The sequence below is a fragment of the Oncorhynchus masou genome, chromosome 26 (genome assembly GCF_036934945.1).
Source record: "Oncorhynchus masou masou isolate Uvic2021 chromosome 26, UVic_Omas_1.1, whole genome shotgun sequence".
Classification (NCBI taxonomy): domain Eukaryota; kingdom Metazoa; phylum Chordata; class Actinopteri; order Salmoniformes; family Salmonidae; genus Oncorhynchus; species Oncorhynchus masou.
In genome coordinates this window covers 1,592,978-1,611,271 of record NC_088237.1, presented here as the reverse complement: position 1 = coordinate 1,611,271, position 18,294 = coordinate 1,592,978, and the positions used below count along the sequence as shown (strand labels likewise).

Here is an 18,294-nt window from a genome sequence, read left to right as displayed (position 1 = left end):
TTGGTAGTTGTAGCTTTTCGTTTATTCACTTCATAATCAGTCTTGATCAAAAAGCCATGCGTACTATTCGGCAGCAGACGCTCTACCATTCCCATGACGTTTTTTCAATATGGCTGTGGCCACATCTTTTCCAAGCTTCTGCTAGGTGCTCTAAAACCTATCATATGCTTTAAAAGCATCTTCATAACATCATGTTCAACAACGTTACCTAATGTCGACATGTAAAATGTAGGTTGATTTGAGCATTTCAGTTCCACTAAGGTTAGGATTGGGGAAGGGGAAGCTGATCCTAGATCTGTACCTAGGGGTAACATCACCCCGAAGCCACAACATGAGCGTTAGGACAGAGGGGGGCTCGATCACAGACAGTCAAGGAGAAAAAGGTACCTGTAGGATACTTGATTGTGCGTCAGCAAGGACTCAAAGGCTACAAATGACCCTCGGCTACCTGCTCTCTTCTTGATTAGGCAAAAACGTCCGACTGACTTTGCAGCTAAGGCTAAGCCATGTTCGAGTCAGGAGAGAAGGGAAGCGCTTGGCGATGATTGGTCAGATTACTCGTGGTTGGTTCTTCTCAGGGGCAGTCGGGGAGGAGGAAGCACGGAGGCTACATATGACAAGCCCCCGACTTTGATGTTATCTGTGCAATGGAAGTGGCTTTCGGGTGGGAAGGTTCCATCTAAAAAACACACGCACACACGTCGGCAGGCGGACAAACTTAAGGCACAGAAGGAGGTTCAGTAGGTAGGTCCAGTAGCAGACAGCTCATTGACAACCCAGCAACCTCCAGGGTCTCGCTGTGCCAGTATATGACAGATTGGTAACGAGGGAGCATTGAAGGTCCACCTTGCCACTCCTTGATTGGAAGCAGGTAACCTTCCCCAACAAACAACTGGAACAACAAAAGATAAAACCTACTATATGGTATTTGGCATATGGAGTTGTTCCCTTTTCAGTGGATGGCAAACCAGGCAGTGGCGAGCGCTCCTCTTTGTTATGGTAAAGTGGGACAGAGAGGTCCACTCTCATTCTTGTGTTTTCCCTTGTCGAGTTCTGCTGCGTCTGAATGGATACCGCTGTGGTGATGGGAGTCGGCGCAATATGAAAAGAGGAACGCATAGGAGTGTGAGTGGTGGAGAGCCAGCGTCTGCGTGTGCGAGTGGTGGAGAGCCAGCGTCTGCGAGTGGTGGAGAGCCAGCGTCTGTGTGTGCGAGTGGTGGAGAGCCAGCGTCTGTGTGTGCGAGTGGTGGAGAGCCAGCGTCTGCGAGTGGTGGAGAGCCAGCGTCTGTGTGTGTGCGAGTGGTGGAGAGCCAGCGTCTGCGTGCGCGAGTGGTGGAGAGCCAGCGTCTGCGTGCGCGAGTGGTGGAGAGCCAGCGTCTGCGTGCGCGAGTGGTAGAGAGCCAGCGTCTGCGTGCGCGAGTGGTGGAGAGCCAGCGTCTGCGTGCGCGAGTGGTGGAGAGCCAGCGTCTGCGTGCGCGAGTGGTGGAGAGCCAGCGTCTGTGTGCGCGAGTGGTGGAGAGCCAGCGTCTGTGTGCGCGAGTGGTGGAGAGCCAGCGTCTGTGTGCGCGAGTGGTGGAGAGCCAGCGTCTGTGTGTGCCAGTGGTGGAGAGCCAGCGTCTGTGTGTGCGAGTGGTGGAGAGCCAGCGTCTGTGTGTGCGAGTGGTGGAGAGCCAGCGTCTGTGTGTGCGAGTGGTGGAGAGCCAGCGTCTGTGTGTGCGAGTGGTGGAGAGCCAGCGTCTGTGTGTGCGAGTGGTGGAGAGCCAGCGTCTGCGAGTGGTGGAGAGCCAGCGTCTGTGTGTGTGCGAGTGGTGGAGAGCCAGCGTCTGCGTGTGCGAGTGGTAGAGAGCCAGTGTCTGTGTGCGCGAGTGGTGGAGAGCCAGCGTCTGTGTGCGCGAGTGGTGGAGAGCCAGTGTCTGCGTGTGCGAGTGGTGGAGAGCCAGCGTCTGCGTGCGCGAGTGGTGGAGAGCCAGCGTCTGTGTGCGCGAGTGGTGGAGAGCCAGCGTCTGTGTGCGCGAGTGGTGGAGAGCCAGCGTCTGTGTGCGCGAGTGGTGGAGAGCCAGCGTCTGTGTGCGCGAGTGGTGGAGAGCCAGCGTCTGCGTGCGCGAGTGGTGGAGAGCCAGCGTCTGTGTGTGCGAGTGGTGGAGAGCCAGCGTCTGTGTGTGCGAGTGGTGGAGAGCCAGCGTCTGTGTGTGTGCGAGTGGTGGAGAGCCAGCGTCTGTGTGTGTGCGAGTGGTGGAGAGCCAGCGTCTGTGTGCGCGAGTGGTGGAGAGCCAGCGTCTGTGTGCGCGAGTGGTGGAGAGCCAGCGTCTGTGTGCGCGAGTGGTGGAGAGCCAGCGTCTGTGTGCGCGAGTGGTGGAGAGCCAGCGTCTGTGTGCGCGAGTGGTGGAGAGCCAGCGTCTGTGTGCGCGAGTGGTGGAGAGCCAGCGTCTGTGTGAGCGAGTGGTGGAGAGCCAGCGTCTGTGTGCGCGAGTGGTGGAGAGCCAGCGTCTGCGTGCGCGAGTGGTGGAGAGCCAGCGTCTGTGTGCGCGAGTGGTGGAGAGCCAGCGTCTGTGTGCGCGAGTGGTGGAGAGCCAGCGTCTGTGTGAGCGAGTGGTGGAGAGCCAGCGTCTGTGTGCGCGAGTGGTGGAGAGCCAGCGTCTGTGTGCGCGAGTGGTGGAGAGCCAGCGTCTGCGTGTGTGAGTGGTGGAGAGCCAGCGTCTGCGTGTACGAGTGGTGGAGAGCCAGCGTCTGTGTGTACGAGTGGTGGAGAGCGAGTTGGTAAAGTGAGAAAGGGGTTGTGCGTCCAGACAGACAGTTCAGAGGTGGGGCACAAGGTGGCAGTACAGGGCACACAGTACAGACATGATGGACAGATAGAAGAGGGCGAAGCCTGCCAGCTGGGCCGGGGGAGAAGGCATTAGGAGGGGGGGAGGAGCCATGGAGAGCAGGAACCCCAGCATCCCGTAAACACAGCCTCCCCGGCCATCCAGAACCTCCTCCACTGTGCACAGCCTCTCCTGTCCCATGGGAGATGAAGTAGGGGAGAGAATCGGCAGGCAAAGGATACAATTAAATAGATAGGGGAGATGTGTGTTTGGACGGACAGATGGAAGATGAGTTTGAGGGGGAAGTGTTACGGTTAAAAGAAAGAAGAGCGGAGGAGCAGAAAGAGAAAGTTACTGTTAGGAACAGGCAAGCGGCTCTCCAAGTCAAGTTTACAAAAGCTCTGCAGGTTGACAGTATGTCAGTTGAGTTAGCTGGAGTCAATTGATAAAAAGAGCAAGGACAGAACTAGGCTAAACTTTAGTGTCGATACAAAAAGCAGAGTAGTAGAGGGAGTCTGTCTTACTTACTCCGTACAAGAAATCTTATGACCGAAGAGAAAAACCTGCACTGAAAGTAGCCTTTAGGTATTTAACTAAATTGGTGAGGTCACCGTCTGCTGCTAACAAATCAAAATCTGAAGAACAGTCAGTCAGTACAGGTTCTCTTGTATCATATGCTTTACCCATAACAAACACACAGACGTTTTAGCATGAAGACTAGTGAGTTGTATGCCATTCCTTTATTCAACAAGTGTGAAGGTCTTACCTGTGGAACCCCGATCCTGCGACACGCCTCCAGAAAGTTCTCCACGTTCCGCCGACACTTGGCCATCGTCAGTTTGGGCTTGATGGACAGAGACAGAACGGGGACAATTGTAAGCATAACGACAGTGGCTTGTCTCAAATGGCACCCTATTACCTGGATAGTGCACTACTTTTGACCAGGGCCTACGGTCACAGTAGTGCACTATGTAGGAAATAGGGTGCCATTTGGGACAAAAGCAGTGTCTGATCATAACCCCAATGCAAATGTATGGCAAAGTAAAAAGGAGCATTGTTGTATTGATATGCTTGTAGTGTAGTGTTCCTGACTGACTAAATTCATTCTGAAACTGACATCACTAATGCACGTATGGCATGCACGCACAGCACACGCATAGTGCACACACAAACTCACCACAGCAGGGGAGGGCACATGGATGCTGGGTACGGATCGCGGCCGCACGTGATTAGCCAGATGGCAGAGGACGACCCCGTCGGTCAGTGCTGCTCCCAGGTCACTGGGCAAGGACACTTTCAGGCGCGACTCTATGTTCTACAAAATAGAGCAGGACGTAATTACAGGGGGATCAGCACATGTAGGGACAAGAGCTTTTCCTGACCTTGTGATCCGACCAGGGCTCATAAAGCATCTCAGAGTAGGAGTACTGATCTAGGATCAGGTCCCGGGTCCATCTAATTGTACTCATTATGATCTGAAAGGAAAGACTGATTCAAGTTCAGCACTTCTAGTCTGAAATGCTTTATGAATACGGACCAAGGAACCCAGTAGAAACTCCAGGCTCTAATGGCTTGGTCAAAAGGGGGGAGAATCTGTTGGTCGGGTGTTGTTCACCTTCCGCAGTTGCTCCACCAGAGCAGCCTCCTCTCCCATGGGGCCTTGAGGCTGGGTAGGGGTCACTTCTTCAGGCTCTGGCCTGGGGGCGGCACCATCACCTGGTGGGGAAGGCAGAACCAGACAGGCTCAAACATTCACATACAAGATCAAAAGCTGGTGAAAGCAGAATTGGTGCTAATCATTTATCCTGAAGAGGGTGAAGTCCAGTTCTCTACAGATACAATGGCATGATCAGACACATGGCAAACAATTCAGAAGACAAACTACAGTAGATCCCTACCGCAGACGGGCGTACCGCAGACGGGCGGGCGGAACCCTACCGCAGACGGGCGGGCGGAACCCTACCGCAGACGGGCGGGCGGAACCCTACCGCAGACGGGCGGGCGGAACCCTACCGCAGACGGGCGGGCGGAACCCTACCGCAGACGGGCGGGCGGAACCCTACCGCAGACGGGCGGGCGGAACCCTACCGCAGACGGGCGGGCGGAACTCTACCGCAGACGGGCGGAGGAACTCTACCGCAAGACGGAAGTCTGACAGCACTCAAACAGACGGGATCAGAAAACCAACAGAGCTGAACATCATACTTAACAGTCAAAAAGCAGACAATTTCCCCTCCCCCATTTAAAACATAGAAATCTGTCCATATTGAAAATGATTACCCACCGCCCACCTTCTATTTTGTTCAACGGCCATCTCCGGCGCCGACAGAGATGGCCGCCTCGCTTCGCGTTCCTAGGAAACTATGCAGTTTTTTGTTTTTTACGTGTTATTTCTTATATTAGTACCCCAGGTCATCTTAGGTTTCATTACATACAGTCGAGAAGAACTACTGAATATAAGATCAGCGTCAACTCACCATCAGTACGACCAAGAATATGACTTTCGCGAAGCGGATCCTGTGTTCTGCCTTTCACCCAGGACAACGGAATGGATCCCAGCCGGCGACCCAAAAAAACGACTTTGTAAAAGAGGGAAACGAGGCTGTCTTCTAGTCAGACTCCGGAGACGGGCACATCGTGCTCCACTCCCTAGCATTCTTCTTGCCAATGTCCAGTCTCTTGACAACAAGGTTGATGAAATCCGAGCAAGGGTAGCATTCCAGAGGGACATCAGAGACTAACGTTCTTTGCTTCACGGAAACATGGCTCACTGGAGAGACGCTCTCGGATGCGGTGCAGCCAGCGGGTTTCTCCACACATCGCGCCGACAGAAACAAACACCTTTCTGGTAAGAAGAGTGGTGGGGGCGTATGCCTTATGGCTAACGAGACGTGGTGTGATCACAGAAACATACAGGAACTCAAATCCTTCTGTTCACCTGATTTAGAATTCCTCACAATCAAATGTAGACCGCATTATCTACCAAGAGAATTCTCTTCGATTATAATCACAGCCGTATATATTCCCCCCAAGCAGACACATCGATGGCTCTGAACGAACTTTATTTGACTCTTTGCAAACTGGAATCCATACATCCTGAGGCTGCATTCATTGTTGCTGGGGATTTTAACAAGGCTAATCTGAAAACAAGACTCCCTAAAATGTATCAGCATATCGATTGCGCCACCAGGGCTGGCAAAACCTTGGATCACTGTTATTCTAACTTCCGCGACGCATATAAGGCCCTGCCCCGCCCCCCTTTCAGAAAAGCTGACCACGACTCCATTTTGCTGATCCCTGCCTACAGACAGAAACTAAAACAAGAAGCTCCCACGCTGAGGTCTGTCCAACGCTGGTCCGACCAAGCTGATTCCACACTCCAAGAGTGCTTCCATCATGTGGACTGGGACATGTTTCGTATTGCGTCAGGCAACAACATTGACGAATACGCTGATTCGGTGTGCGAGTTCATTAGAACGTGCGTTGAAGATGTCGTTCCCATAGCAACGATTAAAACATTCCCTAACCAGAAACCGTGGATTGATGGCAGCATTCGCGTGAAACTGAAAGCGCGAACCACTGCTTTTAATCAGAGCAAGGTGACTGGTAACATGACCGAATACAAACAGTGCAGCTATTCCCTCCGTAAGGCTATCAAACAAGCTAAGCGTCAGTATAGAGACAAAGTAGAATCTCAATTCAACGGCTCAGACACAAGAGGTATGTGGCAGGGTCTACAGTCAATCACGGACTACAAGATGAAATCCAGCTCAGTCACGGACCAGGATGTCTTGCTCCCAGGCAGACTAAATAACTTTTTTGCCCGCTTTGAGGACAATACAGTGCCACTGACACGGCCTGCAACGGAAACATGCGGTCTCTCCTTCACTGCAGCCGAGGTGAGTAAAACATTTAAACGTGTTAACCCTCGCAAGGCTGCAGGCCCAGACGGCATCCCCAGCCGCGCCCTCAGAGCATGCGCAGACCAGCTGGCTGGTGTGTTTACGGACATATTCAATCAATCCCTATACCAGTCTGCTGTTCCCACATGCTTCAAGAGGGCCACCATTGTTCCTGTTCCCAAGAAAGCTAAGGTAACTGAGCTAAACGACTACCGCCCCGTAGCACTCACTTCCGTCATCATGAAGTTCTTTGAGAGACTAGTCAAGGACCATATCACCTCCACCCTACCTGACACCCTAGACCCACTCCAATTTGCTTACCGCCCAAATAGGTCCACAGACGACGCAATCTCAACCACACTGCACACTGCCCTAACCCATCTGGACAAGAGGAATACCTATGTGAGAATGCTGTTCATCGACTACAGCTCGGCATTTAACACCATAGTACCCTCCAAGCTCGTCATCAAGCTCGAGACCCTGGGTCTCGAACCCACCCTGTGCAACTGGGTACTGGACTTCCTGACGGGCCGCCCCCAGGTGGTGAGGGTAGGCAACAACATCTCCACCCCGCTGATCCTCAACACTGGGGCCCCACAAGGGTGCGTTCTGAGCCCTCTCCTGTACTCCCTGTTCACCCACGACTGCGCGGCAACGCACGCCTCCAACTCAATCATCAAGTTTGCGGAACGACACAACAGTGGTAGGCTTGATTACCGACAACGACGAGACGGCCTACAGGGAGGAGGTGAGGGCCCTCGGAGTGTGGTGTCAGGACAATAACCTCACACTCAACGTCAACAAAACTAAGGAGATGATTGTGGACTTCAGGAAACAGCAGAGGGAACAGCAGTAGTAAGTTTTAAGTTCCTCGGCATACACATCACAGACAAACTAAATTGGTCCACCCACACAGACAGCATCGTGAAGAAGGCGCAGCAGTGCCTCTTCAACCTCAGGAGGCTGAAGAAATTCGGCTTGTCACCAAAAACACTCACAAACTTCTACAGAAGCACAATCGAGAGCATCCTGGCGGGCTGTATCACCGCCTGGTACGGCAACTGCTCCGCCCACAACCGTAAGGCTCTCCAGAGGGTAGTGAGGTCTGCACAACGTATCACCGGGGGCAAACTACCTGCCCTCCAGGACACCTACTCCACCCGATGTTACAGGAAGGCTATAAAGATCATCAAGGACAACACCCACCCGAGCCACTGCCTGTTCACCCCGCTATCATCCAGAAGGCGAGGTCAGTACAGGTGCATCAAAGCTGGGACCGAGAGACTGAAAAACAGCTTCTATCTCAAGGCCATCAGACTGTTAAACAGCCACCACTAACATTGAGTGGCTGCTGCCAACACACTGACTCAACTCCAGCCACTTCAATAATGGGAATTGATGGGAAAGGATGTAAAATATATCACTAGCCACTTTAAACAATGCTACCTAATATAATGTTTACATACCCTACATTATTCATCTCATATGTATACGTATATACTGTACTCTATCATCTACTGCAACCTTATGTAATACATGTATCACTAGCCACTTTAACTATGCCACTTTGTTTACATACTCATCTCATATGTATATACTGTACTCGATACCATCTACTGTATCTTGCCTATGCTGCTCTGCACCATCACTCATTCATATCTTTATGTACATATTCTTTATCCCCTTACACTGTGTATAAGATATTAGTTTTGGAATTGTTAGTTAGATTACTTGTTGGTTATTACTGCATTGTCGGAACTGGAAGCACAAGCATTTCGCTACACTCGCATTAACATCTGCTAACCATGTGTATGTGACAAATAAAATTTGATTTGAACTATCTACAGTGTCTCTCAGTGACTTTGCAGGATCCCATCCAGACATGTCTATCAGCCCAGACACAGTTACCAGAACAATGTCACATACGACACTCAATTGTGACATGCGCATTGCACGCTCAAGAGGAACCAACACTCTTCTGAAAGCTCGCAAGGCCATGCAGCCAAGATCCAGAGGTTGTGATCCGGTGACATACCTCTCCTCTGCTCTTCCTTCTGGCTGAGGCGAAACAAGAAGCTGTCTGGCCGCTGGGCGGGCCCCTGGCAGGAGGGCGGGGCAACAGGGCCGGGGTAAGAAGGTGATTGGAGGGCTGCAAGCAGAACAGGATGTGAGCAGGTGGCAGAGTGAATAGACCGTGGAGTAAAATCTTTTCAGATCCACAGGAACGTCTAGGGGGTAGTGGTCAATTAGGAATACAGAAATTAATAAATTAGTAAGGAGAGGGAGGAGTGTGTTGGAAGCCGCTCAAGTTCACAGCCATTCATAATCTGGTTTCCCTGGAAGCCAGTGGGACAAGCTGCACCGAGCAGTGTATGGCAGCCGTGATGTAACCGTAGAGGGAAATGGAGGAATAGTGTGACTGGTGTCTTACCCGTGGGAGACAGGGAGGAGCAGCGATCCTCGCCCTGCTTAGTGGCCAGTCGAGTCCCAGCAGAGACAAACAGAGGGAGAGAGAGAGAGTTCATTTCATTTGAGTCAAGACAAAAACACCAGCATTCATGCATATACAGTTCCCTCAACAATACTCCGGTCTCACACCTCCTTTGACACCAGAGATGTAATGAGGGAGGGAAAAGGCCTGTAAACATCAGTCGACTGTTTGGTGTTTACAGACCTATCTTTTAGAGCGACAACAAAGATGGACAACTGTTGCATAAGAGAGGGTGGACTGTGGGCATAGAGCCATGAAGCTCTCTGGCTGCAGGTAGGTAGAGTGGCCCTTAGAGTCAGCTTATAATAACTATCATATTCATGGATTGTAGAGGTCGATCGATTAATTAGGGCCAATTTCAAGTTTTCATAACAATCGGTTATACGGCATTTTTGGACGCCGATTATGGCCGATTACATTGCACTCCACGAGGAGACTGGGTGGCAGGCTTACTACCTGTTACGCGAGTGCAGCAAGGAGCCTAGGTAAGTTGCTAGCTAGCAATAAACTTACCTTATAAAAAACATCAATCAATCTTAACATAATCACTAGTCATCTATACATGGTTGATGATATTACTAGCTTGTCCTGCGTTGCATATAATCAATGTGGTGCCTGTTAATTTATCATTGAATCACAGCCTACTTCACCAAACGGGTGATGATTTAAGAGGATTTGTGAAAAAAAGCACTGTCGTCGCACCAATGTACCTAACCATAAACATCAATGCCTTTCTTAAAATCAACACACAAGTATATAGTTTTAAATCTATATATTTAGTTAATATTGCCTGCTAACATGAATTTATTTTAACTAGGGAAATTGTGTCACTTCTCTTGCGTTCTGTGCAAGCAGAGTCAGGGTATGTACAGCAGTTTGGGTCGCCTGGCTCATTGCAAACTGTGTGAAGACTAACAAAGACCATAATTAAATTGCCAGAATTTTACATAATTATGCAATGTAACAGCAATATTTAGACTTAGGGATGCCACCCATTCAATAAAATACGGAAAGGTTCCGTATTTCACTGAAAGAATAAAAGTTGTTTTTGAAATGATAGTTTCCGGATTTGACCATATTAATGACCAAAGGCTCGTATTTCTGTGTTTATTATATTTAGTCTATGATTTAATATTTGATAGCGAAGTCTGACTGAGTGGTGGTAGGCAGCAGCATGCTCGTAAGCATTCATTCAAACAGCACTTTCTTGCGTTTGCCGGCAGCATTGCGCTGTTTATGACTTCAAGCCTATCAACTCCCGAGATTAGGCTGGCAATACTAAAGTACCTATAAGAACATCCAATAGTCAAAGGTATATGAAATAAAAATGGTAGAGATAGAAATAGTCCTATAATTCCTATAATAACTACAACCTAAAACTTATTTCCTGGGAATATTGAAGACTCATGTTAAGAGGAACCACCAGCTTTCTTATGTTCTTATGTTCTGAACAAGGAACGAAAACGTTAGCTTTCTTACATGGCACATATTGCACTTTTACTTTATTCTCCAACACTTTGTTTTTGCATTATCTAAACCAAATTGAACATGTTTCATTATTTATTTGAGACTAAATTAATTTTATTTTTGTATTATATTAAGTTAAAATAAAATTGTTCATTCAGTATTGTTGAAATCGTCATCATTACAAATATATATATAAAAATCGTCCAATTAATTGGTATTGGATTTTTTTGGTCCTCCAATAATCGGTACCGGCGTTGAAAAATAATATCCAGTCGATCTCTAATGGATTGGATTTATATACACCTAGTGTTTTGCTACTAGGTGCTCAAAGTGCTTTACATTGTACGGGGGAAACACCTCAGCTCACACCTGGGTGATGCCACGGCAGCCATATTTCAAGGGAGAGCGCACCACACATGCGCGAGCCAAACCCTAACAATCACCTAACTGGCCCTGGGCCAGTGTTTTGCAACATGCTCTAACACCCAAAGTATAAGGAAATAAAGAGAGAGAGACTGAGAAGGGAGGTTGAAAAGAAGACGTGCAAGTTCGCAGTACCTGCAGTAGACACGTGGGGACGATATCTATGGACATCCCAGACCCGGAAAGAGACTGGGGTGGGGGGCACAAAAATATAAAGGAGAGAGAAAAGAAAGTAAAGCCAAAAGGTGGATTGAAGGATTTTTAAAAATTAAAATTTAACTCAAGAAAAATAAGATAAAGAGACTTAAATGCTGAGAAAGGTCAAGAGAACATTGAGTACTAATCTGCTAATTGAGTAAGCACAGTGGAAACAGCATGCTGCACAGATAAGGGCAACAAAACAACAACCGTGTGTGTGGGTGTTTGTGTTTGTGTGATGGTACACTACATGACAAAAATGATGTGGACACCTGATACAACAGCCTCCACTCTTCTGGATAGGCTTTCCACTAGATGTTGGAACATTGCTACGGGGACTTCAGCCACAAGAGCATGAGTGAGGTCGGGCACTGACATTAGGTGTTTAGGCCGGGCACGCAGTCGGCGTTCCACTTCATCTCAAAGGTGTTCGATGGTGTTGAGGTTAGGGCTCTATGCAGGCCAGTCAAGTTCTTCCACACCGATCAACAAACCATTTCGGCATGGACCTCACTGTGCATAGGGGCACTGTCATGCTGAAAAAGGAAAGGGCCTTCCCAAACTGTTGCCACAAAGTTGGAAGCACCAAATAGTCTAGAATGTCATTGTATGCTGTAGCGTTAAGATTTCCCTTCACTGGAACTAAGGGGCCTAGTCCAAACCATGAAAAACAGCCCCAGACCATTATTCCTCCTCCACCAAACTTTACAGTTGGCACTACGCATTGGGGCATTCGTCCTGGCATCCGCCAAACCGATACATCACTCTGGAGAATTCGTTTCCATTGCTCCAGAGTCCAATGGCAGCGAGCTTTACACCACTCTCGCCGACGCTTGGCATTGCACATGCTGATCTTAAGGCTTGTGTGCGGCTGCTCGGCTATGGAAACCCATTTCATGAAGATCCCAACTAACAGTTATTGTGCTGACGTTGCTTCCAGAGGCTATGCGCTTCAGCACTAGGCTGCCCCGTTCTGTGAGCTCGTGTGGCCTAACACTTTGCGACTAACAGCATTTACAGTTGACTGGGGCAGCTCTAGCAGGGTAGAAATTTGTCGAATGGACTTATTGGAAAGGTGGCATCCTATGACGGTGCCATGTTGAAAGTCACTGAGCTCTTCAGTGAGCTATTCCACTGCCAATGTTTGTCTATGGAGATTGCATGGCTGTTTGCTAGGATTTATTCACCTGTCAGCAGCAGGTGTGGCTGAAATAGCCAGATCCACTAATTTGAAGGGATAGAGATATATATGATGTGCATTTGGAAGTATCCAGACCCCTTGACCTTTTCCACATTGGTATGCTTCAGCCTTGTTCTAAATTATTATTTTTTTTAAATCATCAATTCACACACAATAACCCACAATGGCAGAGCAAAAACAGGTTTTTAGAATTATTTGCAAAGGTATTAAAAATAAAAAACTGAAATATCACATTTACATAAGTATTCATACCCTTTACTCAGTACTTTATTGAAGCACCTTTGGCAGCGATTACAGCCTCAAGTATTCTTGGGCATGACGCTACAAGCTTGGCACACCTGTATTTGGGGAGTTTCTCCCATTCTTCTCTACAGATCCTCTGAAGCTCTGTCAGGTTGGAAGGGGAGTGTCGCTGCACAGCTATTTTCAGGTCTCTCCAGAGATGTTCGATGGGATTTAAGTCTGTGCTCTGGCTGGGACCCTCAAGGACATTGAGATTTGTCCTGAAGCCAGTCCTGCATTGTCTTGGCTGTGTGCTTAGGGTCGTTGGAAGGTGAACCTTCGCCCCCCCAGTCTGAGGTCCTGAGCGGTCTGGAGCAGGTTTTCATCAAGGATCTCTCAGGTTTCCCTTGATCCTGACTCCCAGTCCCTGCTGCTGAAAAACATCCTAACAGCATGATGCAGCCATTCTTCACCGTAGGAATGGTGCCAGGTGTCCTCCAGATGTGACGCTTGGTATTCAGGCCAGAGTGTTCAATCTTGGTTTCATCAGACCAGACAATATTGTGTCTCATAGTCAGAGTCCTTTAGGTGCTTTTTGGCAAACTCCAAGCGGGCTGTCATGTGCCTTTTACTGAGTGGCTGCTGTCTTGCCACTCTAACATAAAGGCCTGATTGGTGGAGTGCTGCAGAGATGGTTGTCCTTCTGGAAGGTTCTCTCATCTCCACAGAGGAACTCTGGAGCTCTGTCAGAGTGACCATCGGGTAATTGATAATCTCCCTGACCAAGGCCCTTCTCCCACGATTGCTCAGTATGGCCGGGCGGCCAGCTCTTGGAAGAGTCTTGAATGATGGAGGCCGCTGTGTTCTTGGGGACCTTCAATGCGGCAAACATTTTTTGGTACCCTTCCCTAGATCTGTGCCTCAACACAATCCTGTCTCTGAGCTCTACAGACAATTCCTTCGACCTCATGGCTTGATTTTTGCTATGATGTGCACAGTGGAAACATCACGGATGATCAATGGAAACAGGATGCATATGAGCTCAATTTAGAGTTTCATAGCAAATGGTCTGAATACTTTTGTAAAAATTTTGAATAAATATGTGCCTATGTCATTATGGGGTACTGTGTGTTGCTGGATGAAATTAACATTTTAGAATAAGGCTGTAACATAACAAAATGTGGAAAAAGTTTAGGGGTCTGAATACACTGTAGTGTATGTTTGCAGACAGCGCATGTACACCATTTACATTTTAGTCATTTAGCAGATGCTCTTATCCAGAGCAACTTAGAAGCAATTAGGATTAAATGCCTATGACTTGGTTTGTTTGTATGTATTGTATCATTAATCCAACAATGTGTGACTGTGTGTGTATGTATGCTGTGTGCACATAGTTGCTCCCTAAATGTGCGTGTGAAACAAGTCAAATGTTTGTGCGTGTGTAGGACTGTAACCAAAAGTGTTTCACCTGCTTGTGAGTGCCAGGCCTCCTCTTTATAGTGTTGGTGTCAGTGTCTACCTCAAACACCATGCGAGGCTGGGACTCGCTCTAACAGTGACCCAGCCGGAGATGGAAGAGAGAGACAGAAAAGAAACACACACAGAAAGAGGGGAATCAGAAGGGAAAGAAGTGGAGGGGTTAAGCCAGGACAGGTGTAGGCTGGTTACAATGTGCCAGGAAGACGAAGGGACCTATTTGCTGTGCCCCATGGGCTCTCCATACAACATTTGTGAACTATATAGGGAACAGAGTGCCATTTGGGATATGACCATTGTCTCTTGAACAGGTGAATGCAAGGGGACAGGCAAGGAATCCAATAGCAGCAGGTCATCTAATAACTATACTAACAGCATTTTCACACATTCGTGCCAACCCATACCATACCGTGTGGATATTTACATTTCCTTAAGTGAGCCGTGGGACATGGTTAGCTCGCCATGTCCCGCCCAAACCAGGCATTAAATAAGCTGTGTGTAACAAAGCAGGCTGATCCTTGGGTTAGACCATACTGTGCTCAGAGAAAAGTGAGCCAGGAGTACAGTTTGGTTCAGAGAAACATGTGTGAAAAATGTATAATAGCCAGAGTTGTGTTCATTTGGCACTTGACAGAAATCAAAAATGAGCGTTTCATCTTAGTCCCACTTGGCAGTTGTGCGTAATGAAAACGTCACAGTTAGATATTCTACACGTGTCTTGAACTCTATTGGGAGGGATGAAACACCATTCTTCCATGAGAAATTCCATCATTTGGTGTTTTGTTGATGTTGGTGGAAAACGCTGTCTCAGGCACCGCTCCAGAATCTACCATATGTGTTCAATTGGGTTGAGATCTGGTTACTGACACACACACACACACACACACTTTAAACCCCATATGCTCATTTGAGACCCCTCTTTCAAAGTCACTGAGATCTCTTCTTCTAGACATGGTAGCCAAAATAATGGTTAACTGGGCATTTTTATACATGACCCTAAGCATGATGGGATGTTAATTGCTTAATTAACTCAGGAACCAGAACTGTGTGGAAGCACCTGCTTTCAATATACTTTGAATCCCTCATTTACTCAAGTGCTACCTTTATTTTGTCAGTTACCTGCAAGTCTATAGATTGTGTGTAGCTATATAACCATTCACACTATAAATCAGACAAGAGTGTCAATCCAACCCTGGAAGACTAGTTGGAGAAGGAGGGAGAAGACTATGAAAGGTTATTGGGTGTTGACCGGGGGGTAGAAGACAGAAAGAGAGCAGGTAACACCCCATGTGCGAGCGCCCGGGAACTGAAGGGGGGGGGTCGGCAATTATATTTTTTATTTATTTAGAGTACAGATTATTGTATGGAATGATATACAAATGTTTGAGAAAGATTACTTGAAAAATAACATTGTATTGAGCAAATGTATTCATTGGTTCCTTTCCACTTTAATAAGAGATGGACATGCAATGAATCGAAGGTTATTTGTTAATGTAAAATCTAAATTGACCACTGTTTTAAAATCAGTGGAGGAGGAGTGAAGGGAAGAAGAGAATGGGAGCACAGCCCCGGGGCCTTACCATGAAGAGGGCCGAGTCATCCGTGTGGGTAGAACGCCTGGAGGGGTACGTGTTCTGGCAGGGAGGAGTGGAAGAGAGGGAATGAGGACAGAACATACAGGGAAGACAGGAGGTGAGGATGGAGGAGGGGGAGATAGCTAGGATATATAGCCAAGGCTCCAGACTAACAATTTCCAGTTGGTAGCGCCAGCCCAAAAATGTGCGCCGCGTCACACAATGGAATATATTTGAGTCAGCACAAAAGTCATTCACAATGCTTCATTAAAGAAGTGACAGTGCTAACAACTTTTCAGCCGAATCTCAGTTCTAAAACCGGACCAGAGCACTTGGGTTACGCAGAAACAGTGCCAGTAGTAGCTGGCTAACACCAGTCGGATGAGAGAAAGGAAGCTAAATATATTTAGCTATGGAAGGTTTTTCCAAATGGCTGAAGTCATCTGTGGAAACTGTTGGTCTTGACACTTGCATGTAAAAAGCACAATTATAAACTGGGTGGTTCGAGTCCTGAATGCTGATTGGCTGACAGCATGGTATATCAGACCGTATACCACAGGTATGACAAAACATTTATTTGCACTGTTCTAATTACATTGGTAACCAGTTTATACTAGCAATAAGGCACCTTGGGGGTTTGTGATATATGGCCAATATACCATGGCTCAGGGCTGCGTCCAGGCACTCCACTTCACGTCATGCCTAAGAACAGCCCTTAGCCGTGGTATATTGGCCATGTACCACACCTCCTTGTGCCTTATTGCTTAAGGGATCGGACCCTTTTAAAACTTTTTTTTGTGTGCCTAAAATGACAAAAAAAAAAATTAAAGATGAGTTATCAAAAAAGGTTTGTTCCATCATCTTTAAAACGCAAGAAAAAGGCCATTTATATGACTTAGGACCCATGGCACAATTTAGATTTTGGCCACTAGATGGCAGCAGTGTATGTCCAAAGTTTTAGACTGATCCAATGAACCATTGTATTACATTTGTTTTACTCAAAAAAATATCATGGTATTATTTCACACACACACGGTGTGTGCTTAATTTCCATTACGAGTGGGCTCTTACAGATAGCATCATTGAGTGACAATGGACAGGGACTATGCGAGCATCTTGCTAATAGTGTGTCATTGTGACAACCCCATGCACTCCATCTTAATGCTTTTGTGACCCTTGATATTTGATATTTAACCCAATTGTCTATGCGATTAAATGTGAGTCAAAAAAAAAGGGAAATAAACATTTTTCGGGGGTGAAGGACACAGTCTACCGGTGTCCGAGCGAGCTACCGGTGTCACCCTCGCCTCCCGTGTACCCAAGTACTCCAAGCAACCTAATTAGCTTTGATTCAGTCTGCCGAACACCTGCCCTCACCGTAGTTAATATAACTGCAGGAAAGCAGTGCTCGACAGGCAGGGGGGGTGGAGAGTACACTGTCTACCGGTGTGCGAGCTAGCTAGCGATCCCACCTGCTGTGTACCGGAGTCCTAGTTAGATAGCTAACTAGCACCAAGTGCTTTTTGCTAAGGCCTGCTGAACACCTTGCCCTCGCCGTTGATAACGGAACTGTGGGAAAACAGTGTTCGACAAGCAGGGGCGAAGGACACTGACAATCTAGGTTTCACCAGACCAGAGAATTGCGTTTCTAATGGTAAGAGTCCTTTGGATGCCTTTTTGGTACATTCCAAGTGGGCTGTCATGTGCCTTTTACTGAAGAGTGGCTTCCATTTGGCCACTACCACAAAGGCCTGATTGGTAGAGTGCGGCAGAGACCGTTGTCCTTCTGGAAGGTTCTCCCATCTCTACAGAGGAACTCGAGAGCTCTGTCAGAGTGACCATCGGGTTCTTGGTCACCCTCCTGACCAAGGCCCTTCTCCCCCGATTGCTCAGTTTGGCCGGGCGGAAGAGTCTTGGTGGTTCCAAACTTCTTCCATTTAAGAATGATGGTGTCCACTGTGTTCTTGGGGACCTTCAAAGCTGCAGAAATGTTTTGGTACCCTTCCCCAGATCTGTGCCTTGACACAATCCTGTCTTGGAGCTCTACAGACAAATTCCATCGACCTCATGGTTTGTTTTTTTTTGCTCTGACATGCACTGTCAACTGTGGGACCTTATATAGACAGGTGTGTGCCTTTCCAAATCATGTCCAATCAACTGAATTTAACATTAGGTAGAAACACCTCAAGGGTGATCAATGCAAAGTGGATGCTCCCGAGTTCAATTTCGAGTCTCATAGCGAAAGGTCTGAATATTTACATAAATATTTAAATTTTTAATAAATGTGCAAAATTGTCTAAAAACCTATTCTCACTTTGTCATTATGGGGTATTGTGTGTAGATTGATGAGGGGGAAAACGTATTTAATCTATTTTAGAATAAGACTAACATAACAAAATGTGGTAATAGTCAAGGGGTCTGAATACTTTCCCAATGCACTGTATATGCATACTAGAGCTTATGATTACGCGTCGGCCTATATATGAGCCCAAGCCCCTAACAAAAATCCTGAATTAAAATGATTGTGCCATTATAC

General features: G+C 47.6%; 1 protein-coding gene across 5 annotated transcripts in view; it reads right to left on the bottom strand.

Moving 5' to 3' along the window:
• LOC135514624 (DISP complex protein LRCH3-like) overlaps positions 1–18,294 on the bottom strand; it is a 94,666-nt gene that overhangs the window by 9,558 nt on the left and 66,814 nt on the right. Inside the window, exons 14-20 of one of the 5 annotated variants that reach the window (XM_064938057.1) lie at positions 15,765–15,818; positions 9,138–9,174; positions 8,742–8,855; positions 4,420–4,520; positions 3,982–4,119; positions 3,571–3,648; positions 2,591–2,996 (exon numbers count right to left, since the gene is read on the bottom strand). In XM_064938057.1, coding sequence (XP_064794129.1) covers positions 2,796–2,996; positions 3,571–3,648; positions 3,982–4,119; positions 4,420–4,520; positions 8,742–8,855; positions 9,138–9,174; positions 15,765–15,818 — 723 coding nt within the window. In that variant the 3' untranslated portion in view covers positions 2,591–2,795. Of the gene's footprint in view, positions 1–2,588; positions 2,997–3,570; positions 3,649–3,981; positions 4,120–4,419; positions 4,521–8,741; positions 8,856–9,137; positions 9,175–15,764; positions 15,819–18,294 lie in introns of those variants that run through there. The other 4 variants (XM_064938058.1, XM_064938061.1, XM_064938059.1 and 1 more) reach the window with 4 other exon arrangements.